Here is a 17,394-nt window from a genome sequence, read left to right as displayed (position 1 = left end):
ATTGTATAAGCTCTTAAACAAGAAAAACAATCCTTATCATGCTCATCATGCTCATAGAAAAAGGAAGAAATTTCCAGTAAAATATGAAAAGTTGAAACAAACAGTAGTACTGTAAAAAACCATGAAAATGTGCCCACAGAATATTTGGAAATATATTGAAAAAATGATCTGTGATATACTTATTATAAACAAACCTGGTCAATATGAAACATCAAAAACTAAACCAAAATATCTTTTCAGTTATGTCAAAAGCACAAGATTTGATAACTGATGTTGCACCTTTCAAAAAAGATGGCAAGCTCTTTACATATACAGAGGAAAAAGGAAATATTTTATATCAACTCTGGTGTTGCTCAGTTTTCATTCCATTTCAAATTTACATCCCAACCTCCCTCCCTCTCTAGATCTCATGTCTCTAATTATCAAATTTTTTGCTTCTCTAGTTTATTTTTTAGTTTGCATAGTGAACAGATCAATGTGTATTCAATGTACCCATAAGATTGTTAGGTGTCATCATTAATGTCAGAGGCTTCACACTCATCTACAGATGTAATACCGAAAATCATTATGTGTTGACAAATTTACTTAAGATAAATGACTCAGAAACCATTTTACTGAGAATTCACAAATTGTTTTTGATTATAAAGAAAAATATGTAATTATGAAAATCGTTAGATTGGTGATATTATGGTATGATAATTTTTAATTGCGTTTTAATGTACTAATTAATGTATTTTAGGGAAAATTGTAGTGAAGATGTACACTAGAGTGACAAGTGCCGAAAGTGAAAGGAAATAGTACTTTGATTTGTTGCATAAAAAGTTGTTCTTTGAAATAACATACAATGACATACAATCAATCTACATTTTTGTACAAAGATAATTATTCAACATGTTTCTAAAGAAATAAATTGTCTTTAGATTTTAAGATGTTGAATTGCTTTGTAAATAAAAATATGCTACATGTATCATGTGTATTTCCTCAACTTTTGAAAAATGGAAAATTGCTGATGTCAAGAGTGACTGAAATCAATATCAATGTTGTGAACACCCTAGTAACTAGATATGACGGGAACACTTCTTTTTTGCCCCAGTTGACCAGTAGCCTCAGAGCCCTGCGCCATATTTTTTAGGTTAAAATCTTTTCAGTCACATCAATATTTTCAGGTCAGTCTGGATTTGGCAAGCAAACAATATTATCAGTCAAGGGTGTAACTTAAACAAGTTATCAGAGAAAAATAACATGCATGTGTTATAACAGACACTTTCATGAGTTGTCTACTCTTTTTTCCTTAATCTATAGTAACATATGTTTGTTATCAGTTAAATATATCATGAATATTTTATCTTTAGTGGGCACTTGGGAATTCTTGAAACTTTGCGCAGTAGCTTATTATTTTACCTTATTTTCTAATTCCATTAATACAATTTTCATCAACCATGGTAAATCAATGAGACAAGGCCTTCAAGGGAAAACTAAGCTGTAATAACAAGGCTTAGTTATTACAGGCATGTAACTTATTATATAAGAGTAAATGAGACACTTGGGAATTACTTGGAATCTTGCGCAGTGCCTCATTACAAGCTATGATCATCATTTCTTACAATGAATTGAAATAGATTGTGATAGATGTCAGAGCAAAGGCTTTAAAGAGATGTAGAGAAGCTGTAATAACACCCTTTGGTTATTGCAGGAATATATTTTCTGTAATAACATAGGTGTTACCGTGTACTATGTATGATTGGTAAACTATGAACTGTTATATCTTTGCAAAGTTTAGTATACATAAAGAAAATTATAATATCAATAGAACTTGTGAAAAATTAAACAAAATAAAGGTTGTATATTGTCCCTTCGAAACATGTAACATACATATGTTATCACAGTTTTTTTATATTTTAGCCACAATAACGACATGTATGTTATTTTTCTCTAATAACGTATTTAAGTTAGACCCTTGACTGATTATATTTTTAGCCTAAGAAATCAAGATGCCTGTTCAATTTCAAGTGTTCACAATGACCCTTTTTATTTCAAGGATGCAGCGATCCAGTTTTCCAAAAATATGTAAATAGGTTAAAAAAATTGGGAAATCGGGTAATTGACATGATGGTCATGATGGTAATGATATGAATTCAGCATATTCCTTGAAAATCAATTCATCTGAGCTTTTGTTTACATTTCAGAATACATTCATCAAAAAGAGTAAAAAATGCAGTGGAGTCTTTCCAGAGTTTGTCTGATGGTCATAAAAAGATGTTGCCTGGTTACCTTGACAATCTAACTTTAATCCAGAACTGTGTTGACCATAACTATGAAATTATTCAATTAGTGATCAAAGATGCTGAGTACATGTTTGAGAATAAAACTCATGAGGTACAAAGTAATATACATGTACATGTAGTTCTGAGATATTTGTGATATTTTTCACAATAAATAATCGCATCATACATGAAGATATTTGTACGCCAGAAGTGCATTTCATTTACAAAAGATTTATCAGTGATGCTTGAATCAAAAAAGTTAAAAAGGGCAATTAAAATATGGAGTTGAAGAGCATTGAGGACTCAAAATTCCAATGTTCATTTTTTTTCTGTATATTTCACATGTTTCAGGTGGATTTTAATCTTGTTTTCGCACTTTTTATGTCAATCATTTAAAGAAAAAAATCAACATGTCTTGTTTAGATATTTATGATTAAAATCTTATTTCCCAAAACAGTACTAGTTAACATGACATAACCTATAAAACTTACGATGTGGTATCAAAGGAAAAGTTAGAAAAATATCATTTTTATCATAAAACATGTCAAAAATATTTTGCATTGCTACGCTTTATAGTGAAAGTGATAGGCTTGCATCCCTAATAACCTCAAATCCTGAACCCACCTTTCCATGAAACTTATGGTATTTAAAGATAATTCTTATATAGTCACTGTCATGTAAACTGGCACTGGGTTTTTGTTCGAAAATTTTGACACTACCAATCATGTTTTTTCAACTGGCATTTTTCACTAAGTGGAACCTAAAGGTGTAATACCACCATTGTGTTTCTCCTATTTGGGCATGAGTAAAGTTTTATCCTGTCCAGTACTACAGACAAAATTTCACATAATATTTCATTGCATATAAGATAATAACCATCACTGGAAGTTAGCCAATCAAATTACCACCCCTTTCTTTCCTGTTTGCAGGTTTTAGTAACCATGTAACCTCAAGTTTCCAAAATATTTTATAGAAAAACCAAATAAAAAGAGAATGGTGCTTTGAAACACCCAAGATATATGTTTATGACTCAGAAATTTTTTACTGCAATGAAATGTATGATTAATTTCACACAACTGTCAAATTCAAGGGAATATTTTTTTCGACCCTTTTCGTATGCAACCGGATGTGATATACTATGATTTGGTGGTATTATACCTTAAGAAGACTTTTTTGTTGAATAAACTGAATGTGATTTTTTTCATTTGTAATACTGGTTATTTCAAGCATTACTGTCAAGTTTTGTCATAATCAGTTCAATAGTTTGAGAAAAATCTAATATAATGTAAGACGACATCTACAGCAATTCGAGCAAACTTTCTTCGAAAAAAATCCAAACCAAGCCGCATCATGATAGAATAGAGTGTGGACCAATAAAGGATCAAATATTTATCTCATCTGCCTACAAACAGTTGAATATGATACAAAAGATGACTCTAGGATGATTAATACCACTTATGGACCTCTTTGTCTTCAGTATAAGGTCCCTTTTGGTCCATTTATACCTCTCATTTTCCTCAAAATTTCAACTTTTTAGGCAAAAATATTAAAATTTTTGGGTAACTTTCACACATCTATGCAAGAAATGTGAAAATAAATGAGTAATTGAAATATTCAAGCTGAATGAACTATCCATATAAAAGTTTACTGGCACCATGGAGGTTTCAATAAGTCCTTATGTAAAACTTAAATTTATGCCACTCTCCAGAGAGGGACATAAAATGCTTCCCTTTTAGTGAATGATTTGTTGTTACTGCTTCAAAAAGTAATTTCATTTACTTGTAACTGTATATTTATTAAAGTACTAATTAGGAAAAAGTTTTCTATTATAGCAAAATATAAAAAATAATGAGAAAAAGTCAGAAAAAGCTCCCCAAAACACTGAGTATGGCTTGCTCTGTCTAATGTTCATGGTAGATTCCTATTTCTAGACAATTTTCTCTTAAAATGTGTTTTTGAGACTCAATCAACTCAGAATATTTCATTTTTGCAATATTTCACTTAAATAGCATGAAATTTTAACAAATGAGAGTACATACAAGGTCAAAGGTGCATGTGCAGCTTCCCATAATAGGTGTAATACCACCATTGTTTTTCCCCTATTAGTCTTTGTTAAATTTGCACTTTTCAAAAAAGTGTGCAGAATTTATCTTTGTTTCAAATAAAGAAATACTTGGCATGAGTAAAATTTTTCAGAATAAATGCAATGTCTTTCATTCATATTTAATTCTATTATGGGATATTTTGAAATTGTATGGCTGATACTATAGCAATTCATTGCATATTTTTTTTTTTGTCTATTCATCCATTAATTTCAGATGTGAACAAAGCCAACAATCCAATTCCTTAAGCTTATTTCATGTTTAATTTGCTTTTTGAAATATTTTGAAAGAAGTAGTAACATTTTGCAAAAAGATAAATAGTTATAAATTGGTCTATTTAGCATGTTCAATTGATTTGCTTGTGTATTATTCTGACAGCCAACTGAAGATGAAAAAGAGGTTCCACCTACACAGTTTGATATGGACAAAGTTAGAACAACAATAAAACAGTTTGTACGAGACTGGAGTGCAGATGGTCAGAGTGAGAGAGAAGCATGTTATCTTCCTATTGTCATGGAGATTTGTGAAAAATTTCCAAAGTCAAAATGGTAAGCATGGTAAGGATAAAAAGAATATTTTTTTTTAGAATGAAGAGGGGATTTGTTTGAAAGACAACATGCAAGACAGAAGACAGGGCAGTTATTTTCCAGTTGTCATAGAAATTTTGACAATTTTAGAGTGTTTTAAAGGCTACTTTTATTTTAAAAATAACAGAATTAACATATCAATATGACACATGTACATGTATTATCTATCTCAGAAATTAATGCCAATTGCCAACTTTAAATGTTTTTCTTTGATAAAAACGGACAATAAAGTGTAAAACCATAAATTATAAGGTTCAGGGGATTATACTTTCTATCTGATGACACTAGGGCAGAGAAATTAGATGTGTTAGACAAGTTTCATAGAAAAATTAAATTTCTGTGGTAAACTTTTGGTCTACAGGCATTGGTCATACTTATACTAGTATATTTTTAATTTACTGGTATAGGTACATTTTGTAAATTATATTAAAGGTAGCGTTATATACCTTAGACATACAGATTGTTTCTTTCTTCTATAAAGTAAATTAGTAATATTTTCCTCTTTTCTTGAACTTCTCTGGACTGAAATGCTTAAATGGAGTGTTCAATTGTTCCTCATTAATAGTTATCTTTACTATTCATGTCTGTTCTTTAAAATAGTGCTCATTGTTTTAAAGGCCTTTCACACTAACCTAACAATTGTATGCAGTAGATTTGTTTGTTTAGTTCTTGAGATAAAAGGTTGAACTAGCAAGAAAAAATATATAAGCAAACAAGAACAGAATTTTAAAGGCATTTTAAGGCAAGTTATGACCTCAAAAAACTGAAAAATTTAAGAGGTTATAAAAAAAATACTGGACATAAGTTAATTTTTGAAGAAGTTTTAGGTTAGATTAATCACACCTTGAAAAGAAAATTAAAATGTTACAAATTTACTTTTTACTTTTACAGTTAAATATTTAACTTCAAGTAAATAAACATGACTTGTATTATAAGTATTTGCATTTTCTGTATTTCAGTGATCCTTCTAAAATTTCTGTACTTGTTCCTGGAGCTGGTTTGGGAAGGCTGGCATATGAGATAGCTAAACAGGGATACAGTTGTCAGGGAAATGAATGGAGTCTCTTTATGTTGATGGCATCAAATTTTATACTAAACAAGTAAGGATTATTTATCAAAACCTCTTTACTGATCTTTTACATAAAATACACATTTATAATTCTGATAAAGGGACAACCATTCATTAATTCTAGGGAAGCGAGATAAATCAGCTTGCCTTCCAACAGATAAATCCCCTTTGAATTGTACTGCTATTTCTCCTTTTTAACACACTTTGATGATGCAGACAACAATTGCATTATGTGTTGCCTACTAGCATGAACATATGATTGATTGACTTGACAACAGCTGTATAGACTATAAGGCTATGAGATTATTTTCTCAAAAATAATAAATTTTAACTGCATGCCAAAAAAAAAGAGAATTTTGATTATCAAAGAATAGTGTATTATAATAAGATGACTTTTCTTCATGCTGACTGTTTAATCTCTGGCGTAGAATGTTAAAAATGTAAAACTGCATGTCTGTCTAGTATAAAACATTCATCTACAACAGTAGAGAATATTATATTTTCTGGTCTCTGTGTCTGTCTTTCTATTTTCTTGTATGATCTTCTGTCCATAAGCCTCCTTGTATCAGGTACACATTAACTTGAAAACTAGTACACATGTTCATTATGATGTGACCTTTGAAAAATAATATATGCATTGACAATTTGCAGTTTTGACTCAGATTTCAAGATTCACTTAACATGAATAGTGCGAGTTGGTATGTTATTCTTTGGACACATTTCCTTGTTATAAATCAGTAACATATTCTTGTCCTGAATATTTTAACATTGCCCTATAGTTTTACATGGTGCTTAAATATTTGGAACATTAGATAATTTGTCTAGCTCAAAATCTACATTATCATGATTATTGCATGATTCTCTAAAATTTATGATTTGTCTTGTAGATGTAATGCTGTGAAATCGTTTACCCTGTATCCATGGATACATCAATGGACCAACAATACTTACACCGAGGACCAGACAGCTAGCTGTAAATTCCCTGATGTAAATCCTGCAGAACTTCCTCCTAACTCTAACTTCTCCATGGCAGCTGGTGACTTCCTGGAAATATACACTGATCCAGGTTTGTATCTCAAGTGAATACATGTATCTAAATCTGAAACAGTCATTTGATTGAAATGCAAACTTGTTATCTTGTGCTGATATGACGTTATACATCAATCAATCATTCCATCAATGCAAAATAAACTGCAAAAAGATAATTCTTGGTAGAAGTTTGGCTGTTTTCAGATATTTTCCTCATATTAGCTTCAGAATTCTTCAGACATTTTGCAAAATCAAGTCAGGAATATGACAGTTGTTATCCATTTGTTCTGATGGTTCATAGGCTTAATTTTTGATTTTATCATTTTTTATGGACTTCTCCCTTTTAGAATTAACCTTGGAGTTCCGTATTTTTGTTATACTTTTTGACTCATTTTGATACAATTCAATACTAATGCACCTAATCACTATCATGACTATTTTTCAGCATCAAAAGAGAAAATGTGTGATTGCACAATCCAAAAGTGATTGTTCAATAGTTCAAGTGGCACAGATTCCAAAATACTAATAGAATGTTTTATTTGGCAAATTTTTATATTAAAATATATGAAAAAAAACAACAAATCATGTCCTGACATGATTTTATATGATACAATGTTAAGGTTTAAACTAAGTTTAACTTTGACAATATTAACTGTTCTGTTAAGATCCTCTTTAGTGTAAATGCTTCAGAATGTTTAATGTTTTTCTAAATTCAGAAATTATTGTGATGTTTTTATATTAAATGCGAAAAATGAGACTATATCAGGTTCACAATAATAAAATCTTGCATTCATAATTTCAGTAGTGATTTTTTTATCAGATGCAATTTTGCGATCGCATTAATTAAATCGCGCATTTTTACCATTCATCAGTGATTCCCAATAATAAATTATTTGCATGCAATAATTTCTGAAGTTACAGTATATAATTTCCTAAATATTTGATCTGTAGCTTACCTGATAAAGATTTTTTTTAGAAACATGTACTCAAATCTGAAACATATTAAGTCTTTTAAATTGGTCCCAAACAAAATGTCTGAACAAAATTTAATTTTCCGCTGCAGATATGTCTGAAAATTTACTGAATAAAATAAATTAATGATTGAAGGGTTTTCAGATCAATTTAGATCTTCAAATGCCTCGTTTTATACAATATGTCTTTCTGTACCTTGTTGAACTAGCATGTTAAAATAGGGCTAAGTATGTTGTACTAGTACAAAGCAGGGTTCATATTCATATCACATTAACATGTTCTCATCCTGATTATGCACTTAACTTAACACTGGACGTCAAACAACCATCCATAAAAAAAATGCAAAAAGATATTGTTAGTTCAATGTGAGGTCTTCAGGAATGGTCACTTTTTTGTTATATCATAAAAGCAAAAGAAGAAGAGAGCAAACAAATTTGATGTCATAATTGAATTTTGATCAGGGAAATAAGTAATTAAAAGGAACCAAACATTGATTTAAAACTAATTGGGAAAGTTTTAATCAAATCAGAATTAGAAAGAATAGTATTTTGGTCCAATATTTGTTTACCTGTGTAAAAGAGTGCATACTGCTCCTCTTCTTTCATTCAAATTCTGTTTCAGTTTCTATAATTTATTTTTCCATAAAAAAACTGACTTTCATAAAAATACAAATACTTACATTGATGATGTAATGCAGTAGTTGACCTGGATACCCTTAAATAAGATTTGATCAACAGCTTGCTGATTTTTTCAAAATTACAATCAGATGTTATATTGCTATACATTGTTTTCTCTGAATTTTATAGAAGAAGCACAAGTAAAGTAGACTGAAAGACCCTTGAGTTATGCAGTTTGTAAGTGGATGACCCTTTAAATGCATCCATTAATTCAGCAAAAAAAAAAAATGGTTAAATTTTGAATTTCCAATCGTTCATGAATGGCAGAGGTATGATAAGAGCCATAATTGTGCCAGTTTGTAAGTGGATGACCCTTTAAATGCATCCATTAATTCAGCCAAAAATTATGGTTAAACTTTTTTATTCCAATATTTCACGAATGGCAGAGGTATGATAAGAGCCATAATTGGGCCCCTGAAATTGCTAAAATAGTAAACATGTTCAATCCTTACAAAAAAATGATAATTTTATAGCAAATGAATAGAATGATATCATCTGGACACTTTATTGCAAAAATGTCATATTGAAATTGATATATTTGACCTAAAAATGGCCTCTTTACTCATTTTTATACGCCCGTCAAATTTTTGACGGGACGTATTATGGTATACAAATGTCCGGCATCTGTCTGTCTGTCCGTCTGTCTGTCTGTCCGGCGTAAACATGTTGCACTGTAACTTGAGAATGACTTATCCAAATTTCATGAAACTTAACAGAGTTGTTTCTTATGATGGTCAAACGATCTGCATACTTTTTGGTGAAAATAAGATTAAAACTTTTTGAGTTACGGGACTTAGTAACTAAAACAGGTGTGTGTTTTTTTTCACATGTAGCGCCGTATCTCAAAAAAAATTTATGATTATTGCTTAAAACTTTACACACTTCTTAGTGATATTAATCTTAAGATCTGTATACTTTTTTGTGATGATTCAAAATTTCATTTTAGAGATATTGAGTATTTTGTTAAAAAAGGGGGAGGGGTTTTTCACATGTCGCGCCGTATCTCAAAAACAGTTTATGATTATTGCTTAAAACTTTACACACTTCTTAGTTATATTAACCTTAAGATCTGTATACTTTTTGGTGATGATTCAAAATTTTATTTTTGAGTTATTGAGTATTTTGTAAAAAAAGGGGGAGGGGTTTTTCACATGTCGCGCCGTATCTCAAAAACGATTTATGATTATTAATTTTACACACTTCTTAGTTATATTAATCTAAAGATCTGTATACTTTTTGGTTTTGATTCAAAATTTTATTTTTGAGATATTGATTTTTTTTTTTTTTAAAAGGGGGGGTTTTCACATGTCGCACCGTATCTCAAAAACGATTTATGATTATTGCTTAAAATTTTACACACTTCTTAGTTATATTAATCTAAAGATCTGTATACTTTTTGGTTTTGATTCAAAATTTTATTTTAGAGATATTGAGTTTTTTGTTAAAAAAAAGGGGGTTTTTCGCATGTCACGCCGTATGTAGGAAACTATTTATGCTTATTCAATATTGCATAAAAATTCACACACAAGACGATGGGCGTATCATGCGCTCATGGAGCAGCTGTTTATTGATAATATAAAAGCAAACCACTATTTTACCATTGGAGTTATTTTACCCACATTGTTATTTTTGTATAAGATATCTTATAGCGTATATAGCAAAATAGAATTATTTTGATAAGGCTTTGGCTCATATATTTCATGTATATATATATTCAAATATTTATTACAAAACCTCAAAATGAGGCTCTGTTTTATGTTTTTTACAGTTTTGCATTAAATTCAAGAGTTTTAAAGCAGATGTGTTAGACAAAATTCAAAATTATAAATACTGATTTCTGACAGACATGTTAACATCAGAAGGATATTTTGTAACTTTGTAATTTGTGTTTTGTGTGAAAATTCAAGGGGCCAAAAATGTGGCTTTATCATACCTTTTCCTTTTGTTAATGTTTAAGTCTGGGTTTGCAATGATGTTAGAGACATAATACATTGCCAGTGTTACGAACAAAAACTATTGGTGTTTTGCAAATGAATGATAGATATAATATTGCTTCTATTTCTATGATAAAAATTAACACAATATTTCAAAGCTGTGGATGCATATTCATGCCTTTTGGGTGACAAGATTGCTACAGGTACAATTTTTATCATTTAAACTTACTTTTATAATGAAAAGTATCAAACACTTAATGAAAATAGAAAACAAAATTATCTAAACAAGATTTAATTGAGAACAATATAATTGAAAAGAAAGGATATTTCATAACACTACATCCCTACAGGAATTTAACAAAACCAGCTATTGTATTGCTGTTCTTGGTCTCAATGTCACAACCAGGCCTTAAATTATAGTTGAAGCTCATGCATCATTTCAAGTTCAAGATGGGCCCAAGCACCAGCTGGAGCTAAATTCTAAATACTAGATATCAATTTCTCTACCTCTTTGCATTGAAGAACATAGTTTGAAGAAAAAATCAACATATATAACAAAGAAATTTAACACAAATATTGTCATAAACTGCCAGACATTCTCACCACAAATAACAGTAACACTTAAAATGGCTAGGTCTATAACTTTAGGACACATCATGATTACGATGTATGCTGGATACAATTGCAAATTATATTTATCTTGTTTTTTATTTACAGACACCTTCGATTGTGTTGCTACTGTATTCTTTATAGACACAGCCCACTGTATTATATCCTATATAGAGACTATTTACAATATTTTGAAACCTGGAGGATACTGGATTAATCTAGGTAAGATAAAACAAGCATGCCCCAATGTGTTAAACATGTTACACATGTATGTTATGTATATCCTATATAGAAACTATTTACAGTATATTGAAACCTGGAGGATACTGGATTAATTTAAACAGTTTTAAAATGCTGAAATACAACACTATCATAACAGACATTTTAATTATCCATACAAGGGTCACTATTCAATTGTTATTGTTCAATACCTTTCCTTATTAAACCCAATTATGTTTAGATTTTTTCATTCCTTGAAAAAAATGTTTATCAGACAAAATTTTCAACAAAATATCCTCAGTCTTACCAATGTTTGGATTATAACCAGTCCAGAAGACAGAAAACATAATTTGTTGGCCTGATATTTAAGGAAAATTTGGAAAGATTTACTTCTTTTTTGTATAAACAAGTAGACAGTTTTTCTTGCCTCATCAAATTTGTGAAGGCAAGAGTTATGCATGCTGTTTCTGGCATTGACACTGTCAATGATTGTTCTAAGTTGTGTTGTGATTGGGTTAGTTTGAGGGGAACAAATTTTGACTTATAATTGTTAACTTTTTATACATTGTGACTTTGATAGAGACTTGTCTCATTGGCACTCATACCACATCTTATTTATAAAGTATTTTCAAAGTTTCAGATGTGATTCATACCATTTTACAAAATTATCAAAAAGATGTAAAAATGAAGGGGGTTTATTTAACACATGCGGACAGTAAAACAAAGAATGTGCATGACAAGCCGATACACAGATTTCAAGTAAGCTAGACCGACAGCTTTCCTAGATAACAATCATACACTTTGTATATATCCAGTAAATATTCTGGTTTATCAGACAGACATAATACCATGACCAAGGAAACAACATAAACAATTATATGCTGAAATTAACTTTATCTCTGTACAAACAGGTTCTAGAAAGATATGAGTTCTTTCTAATCACCATATGCCACAGTATATTATAATCCTGATAATATGATGTGTAGCAAAAGAAATGTTGATCTTTTGAATATGTTTATATGAATTTTCATTTATTTTTTAAAAAATATTCAGTAGAATGGCTCCACTCTTTGGTATATTTAAAAACAGTTTATTTTAATCAATATTGTATGTTCTCTGTAGGTCCGTTATTATACCATTATTCGGACATTCCAAATGAAGTTTCTATAGAACTGTCATATGAAGAATTAAAGAAAGTTGTGAAACAAGTCGGATTTGTCATACAGGTACAGTAATATAAGGTCTATTTCATTTAAATAAATGTTGGAGGACACATTATATTATAGTATGAGTTGTAAGTGAATGAAAGTTATAGTTTCATTTGATGTATGCAAAATTACCAACGGAAGTATGTTGGTTGTTTTGGAGGGTGTTGGGGTGGAAGTCCCTTTTTTTCCACCCTGATTCATTTTAATGTAATAGCTTTAAATCTGATTGTTAGAAATTTGAAAACTGAGAAGACAATTGAAGGAAAACTGTAAGTCTGATGAAATGTCTTATATGTTGTGTAAAAGTTACAAAAATACAGAAATAAGATGAACAGATTCTTCTTTTGTTGATTTGAAATATTATTTCTACACTCAAGATTTTAGATTGTTATAACATGCAAGCTGTAGTGTAGTTATTTAAATAGTCATGTCAAATACACAAAATGAAAATCCTCATTTCATACCCCACATTGATCTTCATGTCATTCTTTTTTCCAAAAATATATTTTATGAAACTTAAACGTTATGGCAGTATTTTCTCTATAGGATGAAAAAAACATTGCTATAGGAAATAATTAATTCTGACTTATCTTTTTAATTCTTTTTGATACTCCCATCTTTAAAAACAGGATGTACTATGGTATACCTATTTCTGCCTGTCTGTCTGTCCATCTGTATTAAACAATTCGGACATTAACTCAAAACACTTTCATAAGCAAGTAATTACAGCCAGATTCACAAAGACATTGCAGAATAAATTTCATACATTCTTCTGTTATTCAAAACTTTAAACACATCTTGAAATACAATCTTTTCGCTGCCGCTACAAATTGATAACATTTGACAAAACCAAGTCACAGAAAGAAATGGAAATGGATCAGAAACTTTTAATGCTGTTATAATTTTAATTGTAACTTCAACATAAGGAAGAAAAATGACAGATTTTTTGTCGAGCCTGCGACTTTTGTCGCAGAATGCTCGACATAGGGATAGTGATCTGGCGGCTACAGCGGCGGCGGCAGCGTTAGCTAACTTCTTAAAAGCTTTATATTTTAGAGGGTGGAAGATATGGATGCCTCATGTTACGAAGTTTCCGTCAGTCACATGTCCAATGTCCTTGACCTCATTTTCATGGTTCAGTGACTACTTGAAAAAAAAGTTAAGATTTTTTGTAATGTTAAATTCTCTCTTATTATAAGTAATAGGATAACTATATTTGGTATGTGCGTACCTTGCAAGGTCCTCATGCTCGTCAGATAGTTTTCACTTGACCTCGACCTCATTTCATGAATCAGTGAACAAGGTTAAGTTTTGGTGGTCAAGTCCATATCTCAGATACTATAAGCAATAGGTCTAGCAGTGTTCTCCCCAGGATTTTTGGATAGCACCAGGGTAACGCGTGTGGACTGCTTGGTGAAATGATTCATGCAATCAGTTGCGTCGCGTCGCTTAGCTATATTTCTAGTAACTGTAGTTTTTATGTCTCCTGTTTTGTTTTAATGCTGTGGTACTGTGTTATGTAGACATTGAAAATTATTGGTAAAAAAGAAGTAAATCAATAAACAGTTTGACATGTATACTTTAATATTTTTTAAAAATAAATAAAACATGATACATTACAAAATATTCATCTAAATTTAAAGTTGTTAAATCTTTTATAAAATCAATGATCAATAAGAATAAAATATCATTCAAAAGAGAACAAAAATGTTTAATTTAAAAAACTTTCTTATTTCTAGAATGAAAGATGTTGTATTGTGAAAGGATTCCTGTCATAAGGAGATATAAAATTAACAAGAACAAATATGGTTTTATTATTTGAACCAGTTTCTATCTTAAATTTTAATAAAAAGAAATTTTTCATAAATTTCAAAACATTTTGCCATAGATTTCATGTAAATATTAACTTTTCTTGTCTTTAGTGATAATCAAACATAGATACAGACTTAATACTGCACTGAAATCTAAATCTTTATTTGTCATGATCCATTTAAAAAGAATTCCTAAATCTATAAATTTATCTTAGTTCTATAGATCTATAAGTAACCCTATTCAATGTCAACAACAAAGTCTCCCTATTTTCCCGCCTAGATGACAGGAAGTAGATATAAATAAATTTAACATGTGCTTATGGATAAAATTTGCAAATCACTTCTGTTATTCATTAATTATCATATGGATATAGATATCCAGTTTGAAGGTACAGTCATGCATTTTATTTATAAAATAAAATAGATTGCAGATTGTACAAAATGTGTACCGTCGTGTGTACAACTATCTGGTCAACACGGTTTGTGTACAAAGTATTTGCCGACTTGTCAGGTGGTGAGTGAAGCCATAAAATAGTTATCTACGATCATAAAGTTATGATCTCTTAATTAAAAGTTAATAAAACACAAAAGAATCATTTTACAAGTGTTAATTACATCAATTAAATCCAATCAACAAATGTTAACCTCATAAAGGTAAATCGATCACGTGGTGTAAACAATCTGAACTGGTTTGAACTGGTCAAATTTCACCTGGAATTTTATACCGCACGGAAAAGATTTAACAAGTCGTTTAAAACTTTACCGATTTTCGATTTTTTAACTAAAAATTTTAGCACCACGGAGAAATATAATACATCGCGGTAAGAACGATACCACCATGGTAAAAAATTATACATGTGGGCCCGTGGTCCTTTAAGGCCCTGGGGAGAACCCTGGTCTAGTATATTCGGTGTATGGAAGGACTGTAAGGTGTACATGTCTAGCTGGCAGGTGTCATCTGACCTTGACCTCATTTTCATGGTTCAGTGGTTATAGTTAAGTTTTTGTGTTTTGGTCTGTTTTTCTTATACTGTATGCAAAAGGTCTACTATATTTGGTGTATGGAATGATTGTAAGGTGTACATGTCTAGCTGGCAGGTGTCATCTGACCCTGACCTCATTTTCATGGTTCAGTGGTCAAAGTTAAGTTTTTGAGTTTTGGTCTTTTTTTCTAATACTGTATGCAATAGGGCCACTATATTTGGTGTATGGAAATATTTTACGATGTTCATGTCAGTCTGGCAAATTTTATTGACCTTGACCTAATTTTCAAGGTTCATTGCTCAGTGTTAAGTTTTTGTGTTTTGGTCTGTTTTTCTTAAACTATAAGCAATAGGTCAACTATATTTGTTGTATGGAAGAATTGTTAGCTGTACATGCCTGCCTAGCATGGTTCATCTGACCTTGACCTCATTTTCATGGTTCATTGGTCAATGTTTAGTTTACTTGGTTAATGTTAAGTTTATGTGACAGTTGTAATAAAGCTTTATATTTAGGACTATCAACATGATATCAATGATTAGTAAAGAAGGCGAGACATTTCAGCATGTGCACTCTTGTTATTTAATAAGATCTAAATTTTTTGTTTTTCTACTTTTCAGAGAGAGGAAAAAGATGTGAGATCTACCTATACACAGAATCCTAAATCTATGCTGCGATATGAATACAGTAGTGTGTTCTTTACTGCTCAGAAACCAGTTTCATGAGAAACCTTGCTTTTAAACATGTACAATTTTTTACTTATTTCATATGTCCTCTCACTTACACAACATGGATTGTAATGTGCCGATGTCAGCAGTGATTGGTTTGGTATTATCCTTTTAACTATTCTATCTTTCAAGAAACACCTGTGTATTGCACTTTCTTTGAATTTCTGTTCATTTTACAAGTAAACATTCAGAACAGTTTTTTTATATTTCAATCTGGAAAAGTTTAAATTAGGGAATGAGCTTACAGATGTATACAATTAATGTGAAAACCAGTGTAATGTCTTTGACAGACTAATGATATCTATTGTAGAGTTTTAATACTGCAAATTCAAAACTTATTGCAAGGTTTCTATCATTGCGAATAATGTGACTGAGTGAGTATCGCAATAATTATAAAGACTCTCTTTCTGATATTTGATACATATAGCTTAATGCAGATTTTCCTGAAATCGCAATAATTAATCTCCCATTTTTGTGAATTCTTCAAAAATTGCAATAATAAATGCATTCAATAATATATGAATTTACAGTATACTTCCCATGACCTCTGCTTTTTTAATTTATTTTATACTGACCTGTCCATTTTTGGTAAGTTTACTGTGAACCAGCAGTCAACCATATAGTCTTTTGACTCTGTGAAAGACTTTATCATTTTGTGTATATTCAAAGCATAATATTAAATAGTTATATCATTTTAAAAAGATTAGTTTATTCTTTCAATGGCCCATAGATGAGCTGAAGAAGGAATATGGGTTGCGTACACTTGAGACCATGACACACATGTAAAAATTCATATCACGTGTTCTCTCACTTATGACTCAAGTCATGACAGGCACACCTTTGGTATTTCTTTACTTTTAAAGGCCTCAGAGTTAAAATTTGTATTTTTTGGGTCCAGCTCCCACTTTCAGCTCAGTTAACCATAATTTGTATGGAGGTTGTAATTGTAAGACAAGTAGACAGGTCATTCTCATCCAATCTAAACTTTTCTTTCTACACGATTTTAGATATTTATCTCCATTTTTTAATAAACAATTATAACAGTATTAACTATTAAATTTATGAATTGATGTAATGATAGTCTAATACTTCTGATAAACTGTAAGTGATGTATTGTCTGAGAAAACAATTTTTATACCCTGCCTATGATAAAGGAAGGATTTTATGTTTTTGGATACATGTCAACTGTTCCTTTCTCTGTCCG

General features: G+C 30.5%; 1 protein-coding gene across 1 annotated transcript in view; it reads left to right on the top strand.

Moving 5' to 3' along the window:
• LOC127721970 (carnosine N-methyltransferase-like) overlaps nucleotides 1-16,841 on the top strand; it is a 45,661-nt gene extending 28,820 nt beyond the window's left edge. The window contains exons 2-8 of the mRNA XM_052228815.1: nucleotides 2,187-2,376; nucleotides 4,745-4,914; nucleotides 5,913-6,053; nucleotides 6,910-7,088; nucleotides 11,352-11,465; nucleotides 12,585-12,688; nucleotides 16,083-16,841. Of these exons, the coding sequence (XP_052084775.1) occupies nucleotides 2,187-2,376; nucleotides 4,745-4,914; nucleotides 5,913-6,053; nucleotides 6,910-7,088; nucleotides 11,352-11,465; nucleotides 12,585-12,688; nucleotides 16,083-16,187 (1,003 nt within the window). The 3' untranslated portion in view covers nucleotides 16,188-16,841. The remainder of the gene's footprint in view (nucleotides 1-2,186; nucleotides 2,377-4,744; nucleotides 4,915-5,912; nucleotides 6,054-6,909; nucleotides 7,089-11,351; nucleotides 11,466-12,584; nucleotides 12,689-16,082) is intronic.
• Nucleotides 16,842-17,394: the final 553 nt, after the last annotated feature.

The sequence above is a fragment of the Mytilus californianus genome, unplaced genomic scaffold, assembly GCF_021869535.1.
Source record: "Mytilus californianus isolate M0D057914Y unplaced genomic scaffold, xbMytCali1.0.p SCAF_12, whole genome shotgun sequence".
NCBI lineage: Eukaryota > Metazoa > Mollusca > Bivalvia > Mytilida > Mytilidae > Mytilus > Mytilus californianus.
The sequence above is the reverse complement of the archived record's forward strand: the minus strand, read 5'-3'. Positions and strand labels throughout refer to the sequence as shown.